At 36.1% G+C, this 22,340-nt stretch overlaps 1 protein-coding gene across 1 annotated transcript in view; it reads left to right on the top strand.

The window, feature by feature from the left end:
- The window catches only part of heca (headcase), a 297,163-nt gene extending 277,017 nt beyond the window's left edge, over positions 1 to 20,146 (top strand). Inside the window, exons 4-7 of the mRNA XM_067763632.1 lie at positions 9,842 to 10,030; positions 18,071 to 18,159; positions 19,049 to 19,148; positions 19,973 to 20,146. Coding sequence (XP_067619733.1) covers positions 9,842 to 10,030; positions 18,071 to 18,159; positions 19,049 to 19,148; positions 19,973 to 20,146 — 552 coding nt within the window. The remainder of the gene's footprint in view (positions 1 to 9,841; positions 10,031 to 18,070; positions 18,160 to 19,048; positions 19,149 to 19,972) is intronic.
- Positions 20,147 to 22,340: the final 2,194 nt, after the last annotated feature.

Here is a 22,340-nt window from a genome sequence, read left to right as displayed (position 1 = left end):
ACTAATTGTTTAAATAATAAGTATATTAATACACCTATTTTGAGTTGAACAAAGTTTCATATAAGTGAGCGATCTAACAAAAGCTATATATATCTACACTCAGAAAAAAATTTAGATAAGAAAAGAATGCTATATACAGCAGGACATTCTGGTTTGGGTTTGAGTTTGGGTTTTCGATAGGATAAGAGTTACGACTTCCGACGTTTCTTGTCAATTTTGGCTTTGAACCTACCCAATTTTTTTATAAATTTTTTTTTACAAAACTTGTTTCATTTTACCACTTTACAGAACGAGAATTATTCCCTGGAATAATATTTATAAAGTGTTTAACTATCGAAAACGTGATAAACTCAAATTTAAATTAAACATTTTTTCTTTTAAATCGAAAAATTCCAAAAAATTTAAAATTTATATTTTAATATTGAGATCTTAACAATATGACAGACATATTTTAAAAACAATACATTGATTTTTAACACAAATAACATTTTATTTTTATTTCAAAAATCGGCTCGATAAAAGATTTGAATTTGTTTTTGCAAAATTTTCAAACAATTGCACGGATTCGTCATTAATTAGAGCTTAACCGCCTAAGCGATTATGGCCGTTGTGTAAAAAGTCTAACCAGTCTACATTCAACTGTCTCCGTTTTCACATATTGTTACTGGTATTGTTTCACTGAATATATTTTGTCAACCGATTTAATGTTTGGTTTAAAAATCCATTGAAAAATATTTAAAAGCATTTTCGCTTATATTTACAAATTTAATTTTATAAATGAGTCTTGCTGTCGCTTTTGTTTGGCTAAGTTTCACTTCTTGTCTTCATGCATTTGCCTGGCTATTTTTTATTTTCTGCTTTTCATAGCCGAACTTGTTAGCAATGCAAAGAGCTCGTTGACCTTTTTTTCGAAATAAAGAAAAAATTTAAAAAAAATTTTGCCGTTCTCGCTTAGTTTAATAATAATATCCAATATTTTTAAAATGTGTGTCTACTCTATAAGCGTCCAAAAAAGCTCCCAACCAAAGCTGAAAAATTTCCAGAGAATACTTATAAAAGGAATTGACAAAGTGCTCCTTACTACACTCGAAGCTAGAATCACAGCCGAGAATGTCAGCTTCAACTCCTGATTTCCACCCATCGGCTTGCATGCAATTTTCATGTAGAAATTTACTATATGAAGAAGAAAAGGTAGGGAAATTCGACAACTAAGTAGTAGAGGAGCTCATTTTAGGTCAATACAACGTTCAAAAATTATTATCTCATTTCCTTTTAGTTGATTGTTTTTTAAGTATTTTCATTTTAGTTTTACGGTATAATTTCCACTCAGTTAAAACAAGACAAATACGAATACATCGATGATTTTGTTGCCTTGCTGGAACAAACTATAAATAAAATGAGATTTAAATTTTCTTCTGACATTGTGTTTACTTAATACCACTTATGTAGACGTCAGTCAACAACAAACAGCTGCCTATCCTATACTGTCTTTATACTCTAATGTACTTAAGATTATTATTTGGTCTTAAGTGTTTTTGTTTTTGTATCTATCTTCTTTAATGCTTTGAACGTTAATTCAACATCAGCAACATAAATAAATCTCAGCGCTTCCTACTAACAAAAAATATTATCACACTCCCCGCGCTACTGGCGTTGCGAACTCCTCTTTGGGAATTCCAGCAGCTAAACTCCTTGCTTGCCACACCCTTCATAAAAACATCCAACACAACCCCATATAGTATATCATTAGATAACTAGTACTCATATGCTCATACATACACACATACCTAGCATATCCCTATCCCTTTAACAATTTGCTTGTATGTATAAACGTCTTATGCTCTTTTATAAACGAGTAAAACAATACTCATAAAAACATTAAATTAAATTGCATTTCAATTTTCTGCCTCCTCCACCAACAACAAATTTCACTTCTTTCCTCACTGTTGCCATTTCAATTTCCCTTTCCGCCTAGCCATTTTACTGCGTTTCCCCTTTTGTCGCTTACGCAGCCGTGTCTACTATCAACTTAAATGAGTTTGGAACAATTTCTGCGCTTCTCTAAACAAAAACTGTCGAAATAAAGATTTATATGCATTTCGTTCCTTTTATTTGATTGTTGTTGTAAGTTGTAATGCCCAACTATTATTTGGTTATTGTGTGATATATTTTCAATTTATCGACGCATATACTTGAAGAAAAATTTCTACTTAACGTTGTTGTGTACTTTTATGTTGTCTAATGTAATCCATTAATTTTTGTTTTCTTCTTTTTTTTGGCATTTGTGTTTGCCATAAATTGAGTGCCTCATTGCTTACTTTGTTGTTGTGTAGAGTTGCTTTCCAGTTGCATTGTTGCAGACAGGACTTCCTCTTTCTGGGAGCTACAGTTAACCTTTCATTTCAATTTGTTTTTTTATTTTTATTGTAACAGTAATGTGTTATGAAGTGGAGTTTATTAAAAAGCAATAACGTGTGTGCTGAAAAATAACAAAAGATGGAAGCGAATATGAAAGGAAGAGTGCATTTTTCAAACGCATGCAATGCAGCTCTCCACATTCCTTGTATTCATAAAATCTGTAAATTTCGCAACATAATGCATACAATCATATTTCCATGCTTGTTTGTATGTTATGTTTAGCATCCATATGATGTCTCTATTTTCCCGACTGTTTTTCAATTGTTCACATATCCTATTATTCTTTCAATATCTGATATAAGGGTACCTCTTCCTCGGTACGCCGTTATACCAAATAATATTTTGATTATTTCATTATGGCTGGCTGCTTCTCAGTTACTTTTCTGTTTTGCTATTGTGCTTCATGTAAAGAAATCACTTAATCCATTGTGACTAACCCTCACCAAATCCATGAGTATCAACTTCAACCGACAACAACAATAGTTGAATAGATAATATCCTTGAACAATAGCTCAAATACTTTTATGGCAAATACTTTGTAGAACAAATGTCAACTGGCACGCCTTTATTACCCATAACGGTTTTGATATATTTGGTCCACATTATTGTCATTTTTTTTTACTAGTATTTACATACATTGCACAGATTGATCCTTTTATATATATCACCTATGTAGCTACATATATACATAGTGGATCATAAATTGTTTTATGCCTTTCCATGAAAGTTTGGCCCGAACCTCAAAATTGTAGGTCCTTAAAGGAGAAGAGATAGACCCAATAATAAGTATACCGAAAGAATCAGGATGATAAGCTGAGTTGATTCAGCCATGCCCGTTTTCCTGTGTGAGTGCAAATTAGTCCCTCAACTATTGAGATATCTTGATGTATATTTGGGTTTAAGATTAATTATTTGTTGGATCGGACCACTATATTGTATTCGTGCTGTTTATTTGTTAACCATGTAACTACAGTTTATGAAAAAATCAGTTTTTATGTGAAACACTCATAAAGCATCGATAAGGGCAAGGTAAAAGTCAGTTTGTCAAAATAAATTCATAAATTCATGTTTTTATGCTCCTTAATTTACCACGTATCTACATTTTTTGTATGCAATACCCAATTTGTTTAGTTCGCTATCCCGAAAATTTCTCAATTATAGATGCGTGATTAACTAATGAACTGGGCGAGATATCTTCCATACAACCGATTTTACGGATAAGAGCAGTTTCTTTCTCAAGTTAACAGCCAGAAGCTTGAAATTTCACAGGATGCTTACATATATGGTATGCATTGTTGTCCTCAACAATCGGTCATATATACATTATATGTATGTTTTATTTTTTATGAATTATTCAAATCACATCAGATAACGTCTCCCGCTTACCAGAAGCATGAATGTGCCAAAATGAAAATATTGGGAAATCGAGTTTCAAAGTTTATTGCGCCCTTAAAATTAGGAGTATTAGTTTTTAATGTAAAAATTTATCAATAAGTTATACTCGCAATATGCTCTTTCAACTGAGATAACTGTTTTGCTCGCATCCCTTTTATTCTCCGAGATTTAGCACATTCATTTTTCTGGCACAAAAAAGTTTTAAAAACTGATCTCATTTTTTGTCAACACAGCTATACAAAAAAAATTCAAAGTAGTCGGATCACGTAATGCGGCTCATGTTTTCTGTGCCTTTTTATGAGCTGAGTCCGAACACGCTATAAGAATTGGCCCAACTGGTCATGGTATGGCCTTAACTTCAAAAAACGTAAAAAATCCTGCAGGCCAATCCCGTTGGCGGATTCGGGTTCAGAGCATCACAATATTTGTGAAAACATCCGTGGCTGTGACTCATAGAAATTATGCAAATGAAAAAAGTTACACATTCAATTAAATTTCATATGCACAATGTGTTTTTACCTAAGATATTTTTGCAAACTTAGAACTAGTTCTCATTTTCTGGTAAAGCGTCACGAACCTCACTGTTGCCCTTTAGATTTTTATAAAAAGAATGACATTCTTTTAGTACAACCAGTTTTTCGCACATTTTTCTCAAGCCTTGTAGTTTTGCCTCGGCGATAGGCAACGGCTTCGAATAAACCTGTTTGCCTTCAATTAAACAACGACGAGCACCATTTTTTTAATTATTATACAAATAATTAAACATTTGAAATAATTTAAATTATTAGTAAATATGAGTACGAATGTGTGCTATTCTTACTTTTTTTTCAAAAATTGTTCAGCCATATCGACGAATATGTCATACAAACAGGAACAGCATTACTTTGTTGCCAGCCAGAAACATGAATGTGCCGCATTCATTTTTCTGGCCCAACTTTATGTGTTTGAATTATACATTCATGCAAAATGGCATTGCAAATTATTGGGGTTTCCCTGTAGGGTAAGAAGCTGTAGATTTAAGTAGAACCTAAAGGATCTAAAGGGTAATCCAACGAAGCTTCTAACACAAAATCGGAAAATTTGCACATTCATGCTTCTGGCTAGCGAGCGACGATAATTACTCAGCTTTATTCATGAAAGGTATGAAGTCTTCGGCACAGCCGAATACAGTCCTGTCCCTACTTCCTTATTTATTACTTTTCTTTTAGCTGAATCTCAAAATTAGTGCAAACATTCATTAATCGAATTTATTGTTTCTCAGCCATTCGTTTGTTATTCTTGCACTCTTATTCCTCTTCATCTGTTGCTCGAATAGTTATCGTCCTTTGCGTTCGTCAAATTTGACTGTCTTTCTCATTGCTTGTCTGCGTTTAAGTCAACATTAATTTGTTGCTTGTTTACATGCGGCACACTCTCAGCACTTAATGCCGCAAAGCATCTTGACAAACTCATCTCGCTTCTTATCATTTATTTAGAGACGATTTTTATTTGCCTTTTGGTTCAATACAAACTTTTAGCTTCGTGTATTGACAGTGTGAGATTATTATAGAAAAGGTTCGCTTTCAAAAAGTTAGCTTTCAGTTTTGGCCTTTTTTGAAACGCGCTAAATTGTCTTAATATTTCTGAGAATACCAATATTCTTTGATTTTTAATGGCGGTCCATTTATTGACGTTTGTCAGTAACCAAACAACGATGAGCTATAAATGTAGGTTTGGATCACAAATGCTTAACAGGTTCAACTTAAGATTTATTAGAGATTTTCTCTTTTTATTTTGTAGATATCAGCTTCCAAGTGAGTTTCATTGGTTGTTTTACTTACTTACTTAATTGGCGCTTAACCGTCTAAACGGTTATGGCCGTCCAACAAGGCGCGCCAGTCGCTCCTTCGCTCCGCCAACCGGCGCCAATTGGTCACACCAAGGGAGTTTAAATCGTTTTCCACCTGGTCCTTCCAACGGAGTGGGGGCCGCCCTCTACCTCTGCTTCCATAGGCGGGTTCCGATAGAAACACTTTCTTGGCCGGAGCATCATCTTTCATTCGCATAACATGGCCTAGCCAGCGCAGCCGCTGCGTTTTAATTCGCTGGACTATGTTGATGTCTGCGTATAGCTCGTACAGCTCATCATTAAATCTTCTTCGGTACTCGCCATCGCCAACGCGTAGAGGTTCATAAATCTTTCGAAGAACTTTTCTCTCGAACACTCCCAAAGCCGCTTCATCTGCTGTTGTCATGGTCCATGCTTCTGCCCCATATAGCAGGACGGGTACGATAAGTGACTTGTAGAGTATGATTTTCGTTCGCCGAGAGAGGACTTTACTTTTCAATTGCCTACCTAGTCCAAAGTAGCATTTATTGGCAAGATTGATTCTTCGCTGGATTTCAGTGCTGATGTTGTTGCTAATGTTGATGTTGATGCTGGTTCCCATTGGTTGTTTTAGGACTGCTTTAATAGTACCCTAAATGCGTACGTGTTTTCTTCAAATAACTAATGTATTTCAATATATGAGTTAAGCTGTTATAATATAAGCTTCAAATTTTTTTAGGAAGAATTTCATAATAGAACAATGAACGCTCATAATCTACGTGTAATTTTGCTTGCTGGACACCTGAGAATATTACGATTATTTTTCCTATTTTTTTTTTGTTTTGTTTTTTTGTTTGATATTATTTGGTTAGACCCACGTGCTTATGTCAATAATCGCATTTGTCTGCCCCACACAAACACATACATAAAATTTTACCATACTTTTGTCACTCATATGTATATGATGTAGAACGTGAAGATTTTTGATATTAAATAAGCACAGAGCACTATAAAGAGCCCAAGTTAAGCCCTAGAACTTGATATCATAAGTTTCTTCTTTTGGCACAACCCTGAGATAGAATACTGCAATCCCTTTGTACATTTGCTTCGTTCCATTCAGTTTTTTTTCTATTTCGGTTACAATTCGTTCTTGTGGCGGGAATTTTTCTCATATATTACTTTATTAACCACAAAAAGTGTACACACTTTCTTATTCTTATTGATTGTCGATTTGGGAATATGTTGTGTAAACACCGGCAATAACCCAATCCACATACGTGTCTGTAACTAACAACAACAACCAGCACGTTCATTCACTTTGTCTGCTGATTTAGCTCATTCAAGACTTTAGGGAAATCCGCTGTTATCGGCATTACATTGCAGATGTGTCCAAAATGCTCTCCTTATTCGTGTAGCTACTCATGCGAATTCAATTTAGCATGACTTAACGGTACCTTATTATTTTGCAGGTATCCTTCAGTCGACCGTACGTTACTATGCTCTCCTCTCGATAGCCTTAGCTGCATTCTTTTGGCGGTGAGCGATTCGAGCACTTAGTTCTGGCACGTTTTGCTTTTATAGTTTACTTACTTGAGTATTGGGGTTTAGAGAAATTGAATTTTAAGCAAAACAAGTAAGGAGGGTTAAGTTCGGGTGTAACCGAACATTACATACTCAGTTGAGAGCTATGGTGGCAACATAAGGGAAAATAACCATGTAGGAAAATGAATCGAGGGTAACCCTGGAATGTGTTTGTATGACATGTGTATCAAATGAAAGGTATTGAAGAGTATTTTAAGAGGGAGTGGGCCATAGTTCTATAGGTGGACGCCATTTAGGGATATCGCCATAAAGGTGGATCAGGGTTGACTCTAGAATTTGTTTGTACGATATGGGTATCAAATGAAAGGGGTTAATGAACATTTTAAAAGAGAGTGGGCCTTAGTTCTATAGGTGGACACCTTTTCGAGATATCGCCATAAAGGTGAACAAGGGGTGACTCTAGAATGCGTTTGTACAATGTGGGTACTAATGTGGGTGTTAATGAGTATTTCAAAAGGGCGTGGGGTTTAGTTCTACAGGTGGACGCCTTTTCGAGATAGCGCCATAAAGGTGGACCAGGGGTGACTCTAGAATGTGTTTGTACGATATGGGTATCAAATTAAAGGTATTAATGAAGGTTTTAAAAGGGAGTGGTGGTAGTTGTATAGGTGGTCGCCTTTTCGAGATATCGCCATAAAGGTGGACCAGGGGTGACTCTAGAATGCGTTTGTACAATATGGATATCAAACGAAAGGTGTTAATGAGTATTTTAAAAGGGCGTGGGGCTTAGTTCTTTAGGTGGACGCCTTTTCGAGATATCCGCATAAAGGTGGACCAGGGGTGACTCTAGAATGCGTTTGTACAATATAGGTATCAAACGAAAGGTATTAATGAGTATTTTAAAAGGGAGTGGACCTTAGTTCTATAGGTGGTCGCCTTTTCGAAATATCGCCATAAAGGTGGACCAGGGGTGACTCTAGAATATGTTTGTACGATATTGGTATCAAATTAAAGGTATTAATGAGGCTTTTAAAAGGGAGTGTCGGTAGTTGTATATGTGAAGGCGTTTTCCAGATATCGACCAAAATGTGGACCAGGGTGACCCAGAACATCATCTGTTGGATACCGCTAATTTATATATATATATAATACAACGAACAGTATTCCTGCCAAGATTTCAAGGTCAAGGGTTTTTTATTTCGCCCTGCAGGACGTTTTCATTTCATTCTACTTAATATGGTAGGTGTCACACCCATTTTACAAAGTTTTTTTCTAAAGTTATATTTTGTGTCAATAAACTAATCCAAATACCATGTTTCATCCCTTTTTTCGTATTTGGTATAGAATTATGGCATTTTTTCGTTTTTCGTAATTTTCGATATCGAAAAAGTAGGCGTGGTCATAGTCCGATTTCGGCCATTTTTATACCAATACAAAGTGAGTTCAGATAAGTACGTGAACTGAGTTTATAAAGATATATCGATTTTTGCTCAAGTTATCGTGTTAAAGGCCGAGCGGAAGGACAGACGGCCGACTGTGTATAAAAACTGGGCGTGGCTTCAACCGATTTCGTCCTTTTTCACAGAAATAAGTTATCGTCCCAGAATCTAAGCCCCTATCAAATTTCACAAGAATTGGTAAATTTTTGTTCGACTTATGGCATTAAAAGTATCCTAGACAAATTAAATGAAAAAGGGCGGAGCCACGCCCATTTGAAATTTTCTTTTATTTTTGCATTTTGTTTCACCATATCATTACTGGAGTTGAATGTTGACATAATTTACGTTTATACTGTAAAGATATTAAATTTTTTGTTAAAATTTGACTTTAAAAAAAAAAAATTTTTTAAAAGTGGGCGTGGTCGTTCTCCAATTTTGCTAATTTTTATTAAGCATACATATAGTAATAGGAGTAACGTTCCTGCCAAATTTCATCATGATATCTTCAACGGCTGCCAAATTACAGCTTGTAAAACTTTCAAATTACCTTCTTTTAAAAGTGGGCGGTGCCACGCCCATTGTCCAAAATTTTACTAATTTTCTATTCTGCGTCATAAGTTCAACTCACCTTCCAGGTTTCATAGCTTTATTCGTCTTTGGTAATGAATTATCGCACTTTTTCGGTTTATCGAAATTTTCGATATCGAAAAAGTGGGCGTGGTTATAGTCGGATATTGTTCATTTTAAATAACGATCTGAGATGAGTGCTCAGGAACCTACATGCCAAATTTCATCAAGATACCTCATAATTTACTCAAGTATCGTGTTAACGGACAGACGGACGGACGGACGGACATGGCTCAATCAAATTTTTTTTTCGATCCTGATGATTTTGATATATGGAAGTCTATATCTATCTCGATTCCTTTATACCTGTACAACCAACCGTTATCCCATCAAAGTTAATATACTCAGTGAGCTCTGCTCAACTGAGTATAAAAAGGGATGTTGTTGCATTTTTTCGTTTGGCTTTATTATATTGCAGTTTCATCTTTGAGTTAAATCAACAAAAAGTTTTAATCTTGCTATATTAAATATTTCTTATATTCTTACAACTAAATAAATTTGTTACCTCTAATAATTACTTAAACTTCGAAATAATGTAGAGAAATAAACCTGTCTATATAACTGCATTAATTAGCCTACTTATTAAACTTAAATACCCTATTTTTTCCTACAGATCGAAGACGAAGGAAACCATGGCAACGATGAAACTCGTCTCTTCATTTTATCATCATTGGCTCAATCACAAATGAGTCGAGTCGCCTGCATTTTATGCGAAGAACCAATGTTGGTTTTTGACCGTTATCCGCTCGTAGATGGTTCATTCTTTTTGAGCCCAAAACAACATTCAGCCGGATGCATTGAGGTAAGTACATTTTTGTTTTTTGAACATAGTTATTATAAAAATGCAGATTCAGATCGTCTGTACTTAATATGTACAGTGGCGAACAGAAAAATAGCAGTGGAAAGTTTTTATTCAGTTTCGAAAAAACTTCGATTTAAAATTGATGGGGCTACGCAACTGTTCCGGCATTAAATGCTTCCTAAAAAAAAAAATTGAGAATTCTAAATCAAAATTAGAAACTTTCGTAAAATTTTATCGAATTGTCGAGCTTTTTCGAAAACGTATTTGATATTGCTATTGATATTAGAGAAATATTACAAAATTTTAATCTGAATATCTGGATTTCACTTCGTCATTAGCTTTCTTTTCGGACGCTGAGCTGTGAACTCGAGTTTACCCGCATTCACGCTGGTGGTATAGCATATTCTCCCAGCCATTTGAATGCCCCGCTGCTTTTGAGATTGGCTGGCATCGTTTCAGTTACAAAATTCATAGAATTTTTTCTTAAAATATTGAAAATAAAGGAAGAATTTAATTCAGGAAATTTGATGAAAATTGCCATTACTTTTTTGCTGTCAACTGTTGTACATATACATACATATATACTACCATTATATTATTATTACTACCTGGAAAACATTCTTTCATCAGGTTCTTTTAGACCATGTGTCTGTTACTGTTAAGTGATTGCCCTTTCGCGAACGCAATGAGAGCACAATTGTGCAAAGGAATGCAGACCCCTGATTTGGACCCACGCGGCCGTTGCTAGATTGTTGTTGTTGTTGTTGTAGCAGTGCTTCGCCCCATCCAATAGGTGCGACCGATCACAAATTGTCATCAATATCCTCTAACGGGAGTCCAAGGAAACTTGCTATTTCAACAGGGGTGGACCATAATGCGAGGGGTGTTAGAGGCGTTGGTTCCACATTACAATTAAAGAGATGGTTGGTGTCATGTCCGCACGTGCATTGCGCATTGCAAGCAGGGCATACATTTAGTATGTCGGGGTTGATTCTGGATAGGTAAGAGTTTAACCTGTTACAGTATCCAGGGGCCTTATTCAGTAACTATGAGTTTTCAAATGTACATTTTTCTTTCATACAAATTATATGAAGAAAAAGTGTATATTTTAAAAATCACAGTTACTGAATAGGGCCCCAGATCGAAGTTGAGCTAGAGTGACTCGCATTTCCCTGGGTAGTGTGCGTTCCTCTTCTGCAAGTTTTGGGTACTGTTCTTTGAGTACTGAATTCACCGGGCAATTCCTGGCATAAAGGTCCGACGCCTATTTGTGGAGTTCACTGAGGACCTGCTTGTGTTTTTTTGCTTCATACGGCTGATTTCTCCGGTGCCGTATTTCCTCATAATGCTTACGGAGATGATTCCCTAAGTCCCTGGGCGTTGTTGGCTCATCAATCAGATATCTGTTGGGATGCCCAGGTTTCTGGGTATTCAACAGGAACTGTTTGGTTAACATCTCATTTCTCTCCATGATGGGGAGTATTCTCGCCTCATTATGTAGATGGTGCTCTGGGGACATAAGAAGACAGCCCGTGGCGGTTCTGAGAGCACTATTTTGGCAGGCCAGTAGCTTCTTCCAGCGGGTAATTTTTAGGCTTGGCGACCATATAGGGGACGTGTAGCATGCAATCGGCTGGCCAATTGCTTTGTAAGTGGTTATGAGCGTTTCTTCGTCATTGCCACAAGTACTGCCAGCAAGAGATTTGAGGATTTTATTACGGCTCTGAATTTTCGGTACAATTGCGGCTGCATGCTCACCAAAATATAGATCCTGATAAAACGTCACACCCAAGATTTTGGTGTGTAGGACAGTCGGGAGCGTAGTGCCATCGACGTGGATGTTCAAAATGGTCGACAATTGGGACGTCCATGTTGTAAATAAGGTCGCGGAGGATTTAGTCGGTGATAATGCCAAGTTTCGCGAGGCGAAAAAACTGGAGAGATCAGGGAGGTAGCCGTTTATTCTGTTGCAAAGCTCATCGATCTGTGGGCCTGGGCCTGTGGCCATTATTGTGCAGTCATCGGCGTAGGAAACGATAGTAACTCCTTCTGGTGGCGAAGGTAGCTTTGATATGTAGAAGTTAAACAAAAGTGGGGATAGGACACCACCCCTTGTTTAATTCTTCTTGGTTTTGATGTTTCGTTTCTAAATTGCACCGATGCCTGCCGACCATCCAGATAATTTGCGGCCCACCTTTTAAGACATGGGGGAATATATAATGCATTCTACGGTCGACAAAGATAGACGGAGGGCCAACAGACACGCACATAAACATAAATTCAGCGCGTCTCCAATTACAATCACCGCCAAAGAGGTTGAGGTTGCCACCGGTCATGCTAAACCATCCAAAGCAGTGGGCCCAGACCGCACAGCTATGCCGATGCTTAAAAGCCTAGGGAAAGAGGGTTTCAAATATTTAGCGCACGTCTTCAACCTCTCTCTTTCCACCTTTGTCATTCCCGAAAAATGGAAAATGGCCAGGGTGGTCCCGCTACTAAAGCCTGGGAAACCAGCTAACATAGGAGAGTCGTATCGCCCGATATATCTCCTATCGCCAGTAGCCAAGACGCTTGAAGCCATTTTGCTCCCCCACTTCAAAGCAAATTTGCAGCTAGCCTGTCATCAGCATGGCTTTAGAAAACTCCATAGCACCACCACCGCGCTAAATGCCGTTGCTAGGTACTTCGCGTCAGTTCATTTCTGAGCAAACTTGTACCCTGTAACTTTATATTTATTCATCTGAACATTACACACTAACCTTGTCTGCTGAGTGTTAATCTAACGTTTTAAGATATTCCTCTTATAGAACATCGTCAGCTCAGGCTGGCATTTTCCGTGTTGGGTGAAAAATGTGTATCTTGCATTTTTATTCGTAATAATTTCAAAGTGGGTTCTTTCAATTTAAAGCTGATAAAAATCGGCATACGCATCATTTTCTACTTTCTTTTTGTATCTTTTTTTAAGCATTTCACGTAATCACAATCACTTACTTTATTTGTAAAAATATGGATACTGTTTACATACTCTAAGCTTCTAACTGCTGTGTGGGTGGTAGCCGTGCTAGACCTTTTTATTATATTCCAATTGAACCGCGCAATATGAGCCACTTATGCACCGCTGCACCTTCTTTGTGTAATTTATCTTGATGCCATTAACTGATTCTGACTTCGGCTCCAAGTCCAACTCAACGCCTACATCCACCAAATTTGATTTGACATTTCGCTGGCAAATGATGTTCACTGATGCTTACAGCCGTACGTATAAAGTATGCACGTAAACTCGAATGTGCGTTTTACTCAACATGTTGTGTTCGCAGAAAGGTTACAAAAAAAAAAAAAACATCAGAACTACTTCAACTTTTATGCATCGTTTGAGGCTTATTGGGGTCACTGAAAATACGTCAGAGTCAGGCAAGGAAGAAGTTAACAACTCCCCTGTCCAGTGAGTCATATGTTACTCACAAGAGCGTATTGGAATAAGTTCATGAGTCATATGTGACTCATTTCTTTATACAATTTAAAGATGCTTTCTTGGTATGCACGTGTCGTTATATATTTGTGAATTCTATGTAAGCGTATATCAAAAGACCTAGACTTTAGGAAAATGAAAGAAAATTTCGAAATTTTTTTTCTGATACTTTTTTCTCATTTTCTTCAATTTTTGTATATACTTCTAACTTCAATTAAACAAAAAAGCACACTAAGACACGCTTTTGACATCTATATATCAATTTACCGTTATTGTGATTCGAAAACTTAAATTATTTCTTATGGTCCTATATGTTCACATGTGACTCATTGAACGTGGTAAACAAAAATGTTTTTGCTACGTTCAGGAGTCACATTTGACTCACCAAATAAAATAGCCAAAATAAGGTAAATATATGTCAAATTAATTATAAAAATAATATTTTATAATATATGTATATTCATATTATTCAATTAAGCAATACAAAAAAATAATGGACTTGGGGCATTCCCAAAGCGCTTTGTATGGGAACAGGGAAGTTGTTAACTGTGCCAGCAACTGACATAGGCAGTTTGTATGTAATAAAAGACTCCCACATAATATCGCCGATTTCTTACTTTGTTCTTAATATGTCATAATGTGTGTAAATGTTTATATAAAGCTCTAGAAATGCTTTTCTGTTATTAATATTCGTCAACGCTGTAATTAGCTACAGGGGAAACTCGTTTCGTTTAAATCTGCAATACTTTCTAACTATATCCCTAGTTTACAACTACAATTATGTGATTCATATCGAACTAATCCGTTAAAGATCAAACTTGTACCAAGTCGAAATCAAAAATTTCATAATATATATGAATCACACCAAGCCATCTGAACAGGTTTAGATGAATTTTCTCAAGCAGATAGCTAATAGTGTAGAAATATCTACTGACAATATTTTTCTTTCTAAATCGGAGGTTTCAGGCGCCCTGGGAACAATTAATTTTTGTTATTTCTAATCGTTATATATATTAGCAACCCGCAACTTGTTTCACACAGGTTGCAATGTTTCAAAATGGCAATTTTTTGTTGCATTTTGAATTAATGGTTCAATTAAAAAATAAATTGAATTATTCCTTTCTTTTCCCTTTTTTTTCCTTTCGTTTCCCTTCCTTTCCTTTCCTTTTCTTTCCTTCTTTCCCTTCCTTCCTTTCTTTTCATTTCCTCTCCTATCCTTTAATTTCTCTTCCTTTCTTGTCCTCTTCTCCTATCCTTTCCTTTTCTTTCGTTTTCTTTAATTTTCTTTCATTTCCTGTCCTTTCGTTCGCTGTCCGGTCCTGTCTTCTGCCTTCCTTTCCTCTCCTGTAATTTCCTCTCCTTTTGTTTGCTTATTATGAAAAGCTCGGCTCAAAAACTTATTTAAATCTCAACAATAAATTATTATTAAAATATTAAACTTCATGGATGAAAGTTAAGGAAAAATTATCTTAATTAATTGTTTTCATTTCCTCTCCTTTCCTTTACTTTTCTTTCTCTTTCCTTTTCTTTCTCTTTCTTCCTTTCTTTTCATTTCCTTTCCTTTCTCGTCCATTCTTGTCCTCTTTTCTCCTATCCTTTTCTTTCGTTTCCTGTCCTTCAGTTCGCTGTCCGGGCCTGTCTTCTCCCTTCCTTTCCTCTACTTTTATTTCCTTTCCTTGCCTTTCCTCTTCTTTCCCTTCATTTCCTTTCCGTTCCATTCCTCTCCTATAGTTCCCTTTCTTTTCTTTTATTTGTCCTTTCGAAAAATTATACTAAATAATATAGAAAATCGGACTGTATTGTACGTATATAATATTGATAAAAAATCTCACTTTTGTTTTGGTTTTAAATAAAATAAAATAAATTATTAGCACAGCTTAAACAACTTACGTTGAAATTTTAATAAGAAAATTCATGAAAACTAACTGTTCTCTCTAAACTAACTCCTTTAGGGCTGCCATAAAAAAACATTAAAAATGGATACTCATTTAATTTGTCTTTACGATCGGCAAACAAATTAACATAAAAAATATGTTGAAGAATTAAATCTCCTTAGTGCAGAAATATTAGCATATACCTACATGCAGACATACCAAAAAATAAAACTTTTGTTTAAGAATTTTAAGGAAATGTTCAATATTTTTAACGAAAAAGTATTTTTCAAGAGATGTATGCATTCTTACCCATTTATGTTGCCTTTATATAGGTATATGTCAAACTGATATGATATAAAAATACATATGTACATACATCCATACATATAAATGTACTTCCGAAGTTAATTCACGCAGCGAATGCTATGTATGTACGTATGTGACGCATCATGTCTCACTCAAAACCAATTTGGCCGCACAGTTGACAGCGAACTACCACACTCACGCATTTTTTGGTAAGAATGTTACTTTTGTTCCAAAAATTTGGCTGATATAAGAAGGGAATCAAGTATTTTTTTTTTTTTTTTGGATGCAGAACGAAGGTAAATATTTCAAATTTTTACTGCAAAGTAGAATTTTTTAAATCCATCCATCCGTTTATGAGTTATAGCTGTGCAAACAAAAATTTTATGATTTTTACTACATTTTGGCAATTTGCCACGCCCCTATAATATATACCTTCAAATTATATTGAAAATATCCATCTCACGTAGCTAAGCTTTCAAATGCAATGAACCGTTTTAAAATCGGAGCATTCTGTGTGAAGTGATGTGCGTACAACGACATTTAGCGACTTTATTTTATAGGATTTATAGATATTGTAACGAATTTACTACAAAACCTCTTATTTGCAATCATCTACTAACGTTCGAATTACTAAACTGTTGAATAAATAACACCACTATTCGATAATGCAAAATGGCCTTTATTAAAGTTCTTCACAATAATAACACTGCTACTGCTCGACAGATGGAATGCTTAAATCAAACTGATTCTCGCGCCTCTACTGTTGGTGCTTTTATACTCTGTGATTTCCTCGTTGCATCTTCTAGGCGCTTCCAGAATTTACTTAGTTACTGCCATATAATTATAACTACAAATGCAAGTGTATAGCTTCTCATATGCGCGTGTATTTGTGAGCGACACTTCCACAATTACAATTGCATACTTTTGGCAGCATCCCAGATAAGATATCTGCATGTGTTTGTGCGTTGCTTCTCCGCTGCGTGTACGTACATATGTGTAGACATAATGATTGAATTATTGATGTGAATACACGTCACTGCTTAGCTTCGACTTAGAGATGACAGTACCCCTTAGTGTTGCTAATATTCGTAACAATATTACATATTAATTATATCATATGAATAGAGGCAGTGGCGGTCCCCCAAACCCTACCCATACATCGCCTTAGTTTTCGGGATCAGTTCGGCGACGTTTGCGTTACCATTTAAACACTATATATCAGGGTTTTGTTTTATTGGCTGTTCCGACATTGTTTAACTCTTTACCATGCCAAACATACAAAAAAATAAATAAAAAATACAAAGGTATCATAAAATTCAACTTTTAGATACAAATTTTTCAAAAATTTCTTTCGCGTGTTTAAAACAATTATTCTCCGCTGCAGAAATATTCGTTCTTTTAGCAACAGCATTGGTGGATGACTTGCTAAATAGTACAACTAGCCACACATATCATTTCTTTGACTCTTTGTTAGCTTAAGTTGCCCGTCACAAAATACCCGCCAACAACGATGAGCTTAGCCACTCTTACCTCTTAAATCCAATCACTGTCATTGCCATTAAAACTTTGTGTTTCCCGATTTTGTGTGTGGTTTTTATTTTATTTATTTATTTTACCAACAAGTTTTCGCTTATCTTGGGCGTATGTGCTTCTGTGCAGTGTCATTTGGTCATAAGGAAGTTTATTCTTTGCGTTACTTCAAATTAATATCTCTGCCTGTAGGTGAAACGGTGAATGATTACGTGTGTGTGTGTGTGTGTAGATGAACGGTAAGCATTTAGATTCAACCGTGATCTTTTAGTCTCCATTGCCACTAAATGTCAGAAAATCTAGAAAGTTTTGCCTTCCATGTTGCATTGTTCTCCACGTACTTTCTTCCTATGTCTGGTTCAACTTTCCGTGCGTTACATGCGTTTCATGCATTTTTTTCTTCATTCTGTAATAATTTTTTTTTTTTCCATGGTTTCGGTTTTTATTTTTCTGACACAGTTTAAAGACTAACACCTTGACTTTTTAGGTTGCGTGTTAAAATTCGCTCAGATTTATGTTTATGAATTCATTAGTTTACAAAAGGTATGAAGATATTTATGTCGGTTTGACCCACTTTCATATATATATTTAGAGATGCATTTGTATACATGTTTCATGTTATGTGCGGCAAGCTTCTCCCTTAATCTATGCCATTTTTTACTCTTCAAGAGTTACCCACGCAAAATTTATATTCCGACTAGTGTTTGGAAAATCCGCAAATGCAAAAAAGGTTCAGTGTTACGATCTTTAGGTCGCTACATACATATATAACCCTATTGTTCAAAATATTTTATTTAGCATTGTAATATATGTTTTTGAAGAGTTTATCTCCTGCTAAGTAAAATTTTCTTTTTTTTTCAGGTGAAGTACGAAGGAAGGCCATTGTTTCTGACTTGCGTCTGTATGGCTTGCTTGGATGGTACATCAACTAATCGTGTCATTAACTGCAGGTAAGATAAACATGCAGATTTGTGATTTCCTGATAAAAGCAGTTTTGGCTTAGCATTATATTTAGGTCGTACGTCGAAGTTAAGTCAAAGGGGGGCAAGGTTTACAGCATTATATGTGACCTGGAATCATGAAAGGGACCTATTGTGCGAAAATACCGTTCTTCACTTTTTGCGTGATTGTTATAATAAATTTAACGCTCTTTCCAATGGAACAAACCGCAGTTTTCTATCTTTCTTAGTTTTTTGATAAATCGCATTTAAAGCCAAATCGGACCACAAATACGATATTTTGAAATATTTCGATCATGCGCCACCTATCGGAGTTTTTTTCTTATTATTGCATTGTCATAGGGTTCTGAACTATATTCCCAGTTTCAAGCTTGTAGCTTATCGGGAAGTTACTTCAATTTTAATTACAAAATTCGTTCACAACGGTTGGCCGCTACACAGAGTCAAGCTAAACAAAAACTTTAAACGCGTTTTTCTCGAAAACTTGTTTTCGCACAATAGGTCCCTTTTATGATTCCAGGTCACTAATTATGATATGTTGCACAAAAGGAAGGAGAAGTATTGAAGTAGGCAGAGTGTTGGGCTTTCAATTCGAACGTCCTGGGCTCATGATTAATATATAAATAATTTAAAAATTTTTTTAGTAAGCAGTTAGGTAATAAATTTTGCCATATATTCCCGGAGTGTTAAGTAAGGGACTTAATTTTAGTAGATATCTTACAAAAGAGCGGAATTCATGAAACGCTCAAACGGCATAATGCGGTGTTCTGGTTTTAAGATTAATTTAGTATGCCTTTGGTTAGTTTAGTAATTAGACAATATTTATAAAAAAATTAAAAAAAAATTAATATAATAAATTTGGTTTCTTTTCATTTTTCAGATTCTGCGGTGAAATTTGGGATGGGTCAAATCTAGTCCTCGGCACCATGTATTCTTATGATATCTTTGCCGCAATGCCATGCTGTTCTGAGCGTCTAAAGGTTTGTGATTGAAAACACATATCCTAACTGTATTTTAGTTGTTAGTTGTCCCCAAGATTGAATAAAAAAAAGACACTAAACACAGCCTCTCCTTTAAAATTTAAGTTAAAATGCTCGCGGAATATAATAAATTTTTTTTTATTGTATGCTGATTTGGACCTTGAAAAGTTCTGTAAGTTTTGCTAATGTGTTTTTAAGCTCTGTAGTCATTTTCACATAGAGTTATCTGCTTACCAAGCTGTAGCCCCTTAAAGTATAATTTTCTTTTCAGCAAGCTATTAAAAATTATATATATGTATGTAAATTTGCAACAAAAACAAAAAGGATTTGGAACCCTCCCAACATGAAGTTGAAATTAGGGCGTAGTCTTGTCAACTGTTTGATTTCGTAACCACTGTTTTTTGTTTTTTTTAAATAATAATTTCCGGTTTTGTAGTACTTCATTTTCGGTCCATTAGTAACTTAGTTCTTGTTTCATACCAAAAAAAAAATTCTAGGATTTTACGAATTTAATATTATTGTTTGGCTCAATTCTGATTATCGCATTGAGAGAATGTGAAACGATGACGAACTTTTTTTCAATCGAAGCCTGTGCAACTTGCATTCCGCCCAAGGCTCTCGATTTGAAAATAGGCTTTCGAATAAGCACTATTGCGGAAAAGTTAAGTGAAACTTGCACAAATTTAGACATACTGCCATTTCGACAATCAGAATAAGGCCGATTATTATGGGATGCTATGGAAAGTCATTGTTTTTTAAGCACAACGAAAATTTTGAAATCTTAATTAATAATCAATTTTTTTTTTATTTTTCTCTCTTTCTAGTGCAATAATTGCTTCAAAATGTTGTTGCATCCTCAGCAACGGCTCAATTTCTATAGCGATTATTCGCACTGTGTCACTTGTCCATTTTGCACTACCCAGGACACTCACTTCGTTAAGCCATTGAGCTTCTGTTACACCAAGAGCAGCGTGGCACGCCATCAATCGATCGCATAACATGAGGCCCCGTTGGAGTCCACGGAAATGCTGGCGGCATCATTAACAGCCACACAAACAACAACAGCAGCAAACACTGCCAGCATTGCCACTCCAACGGCGAACAATAGAACTAACGACAACAACAATGTGAAGTCAAAGAAAATCGTTCTTTATAATCCAACATTTGATTACTCAGCACCGCTACAACAACAAATCAATCCAGATATTATTGGTGCCCATCCTTATGCTCAACAATATCAACAACAATGCGGTCTAAGCAGCAGCAGCAGCAGTGGCAGTGGTGGTGGTGGTACATTTAGCACTATACATAACACTAATCAGGTAAGACTACCACTACAACAAATACAACAGCAAACGCAGCAACAATCACTTTTATCAGCATTTACTCCAGTGGTTGCTACTCGTCTATCCTTAGCCGGTCTGGCGGCTGCTGCAGCGACAAATGCAATCAATCCTTCTAGTGCTGCATCTGTATCATCTCCACAGCAACAACAACAAATTTTAGCAGCACTACCACTAAAATTAAGTGAACAATGTAACTTAAATAATTTGCATTTAAATAGTTTCGTTAGCTTAGAACAACAACAAAGCCAACATAACAATAATAATCAGGTAGTAGGACTGTTAGGACGCAATGTAGACGCCAAGGGTTTATTAGTAAACAATAATGTCGGTAGCAGTATTAGTAATTTAATTATTAGCAATAATTTAACAACAAACGCAGCCACAACTACAGCAGATGCCACAGAAACCAACAAATTGAATGCTCTGTGGGGTCAGTCACAATCAACAATCAACTCATACGGCATTGCGGGTGCCACCAACACTAACGCAAACCAAATCTTCAGCAACCCAGCTTCGGATGCCATATCCGCGCTTTGGAGCTGCACTTCGCCATTAGTCTCGATTGGCTCATCTTCTACAAGCGGTTGTTCGGTTGGCTCCGGCTCCCAGCCATCACTTAGTCCCACCTCAAGCACATCTACACGTCCGGATTATCGTGGCAATTGCAAAGAGCCATTATGGTCGTCGTTACAAACATCGCCCCCCACCAGTAACAGCAACAATCTCAGGGATACTTATTACACCACAAAGTCGGGTGTAACCATAAACGCAGCAAACGCTCTGGTCGGCGGCGGTGTTAGTGCTATACGCAATGGAGCAAGTAATAATGCCACTGATAATGGCGGCCAACAGTCTAATTCGCCCAGCGCATCCTCAACCTGTTCATCCTCAACATCATCATGCGCCTCGTCGACATGCTCTTCGGGTTTAGGTTCAAATGCTGGTATCGACGTCGGCGTATGGCCCAATTGCAAATTGCAAAGCTATTTTGCAACAACAACTGCTAATCGTGGTACCATTGCGGGTATTGAAAATTCCCAATTCGCCAAGATTAGCAACATCTGGGATATAGCAAACTCAACATCATCCGCTACAACACGTACCACAGATTTATTCAATGACCTTTGGTGCAGCAGTAATACTGCAACAACATCACACAGCATTGAATTGGCTGAACCAATTGATTTTAGCGATGCCACGAACATTTGGGGCACTTCGGCAGCAATTAACGGCACAAATGTTGGAACTCGTGCTCATATCAAGCCAACAGCATCAGCAACAATTGGTGCCAACAACAACAACAACAACAAAGTGATGCCTACTAATTTATCGCTTGAAGGTGAAAATGGTGGCATTAGTGTGGGAGAAGCTGACAGCGGCGCCGCCTGCATGCAGCTGTTCTCGGAGCAATTCCTCAATTATATGAATATAATCAACTACGCGGACTAACTTCATTATTATGAAAATAAAATAAAACCCAAAAAATTTAGTAAAATCGTTAAACTAAAATTAATTCTTAAATAATGAAAATAAAAAAAGTTAAAAAAAAACGCGTAAAACAAAAATAATGAAGTAAATAATTAAGCAAATATTATTACAAGAAAATTGCATCAATTTGTATTGCAATTACCGAAAAATACTAAAACCGCGTAAAGAAACGGCAGATTCTGTCGCATTAACGCAAATCATACAAAATTTAGTAAATTGATACGATGGGAAAACTTTAATTGAAACAACCACAACAACTTCATAATAAAGTATGACTTAAAATACCACGTAATCACAATTTGTTGTTGTTTAGCTACAAATAACTCAATTTATTTTAGTGCGATAAATAATAATGGCA

Source organism: Eurosta solidaginis, chromosome 1, assembly GCF_040869045.1.
Source record: "Eurosta solidaginis isolate ZX-2024a chromosome 1, ASM4086904v1, whole genome shotgun sequence".
In the NCBI taxonomy this organism is placed as follows: domain Eukaryota; kingdom Metazoa; phylum Arthropoda; class Insecta; order Diptera; family Tephritidae; genus Eurosta; species Eurosta solidaginis.
The sequence above is the reverse complement of the archived record's forward strand: the minus strand, read 5'-3'. Positions and strand labels throughout refer to the sequence as shown.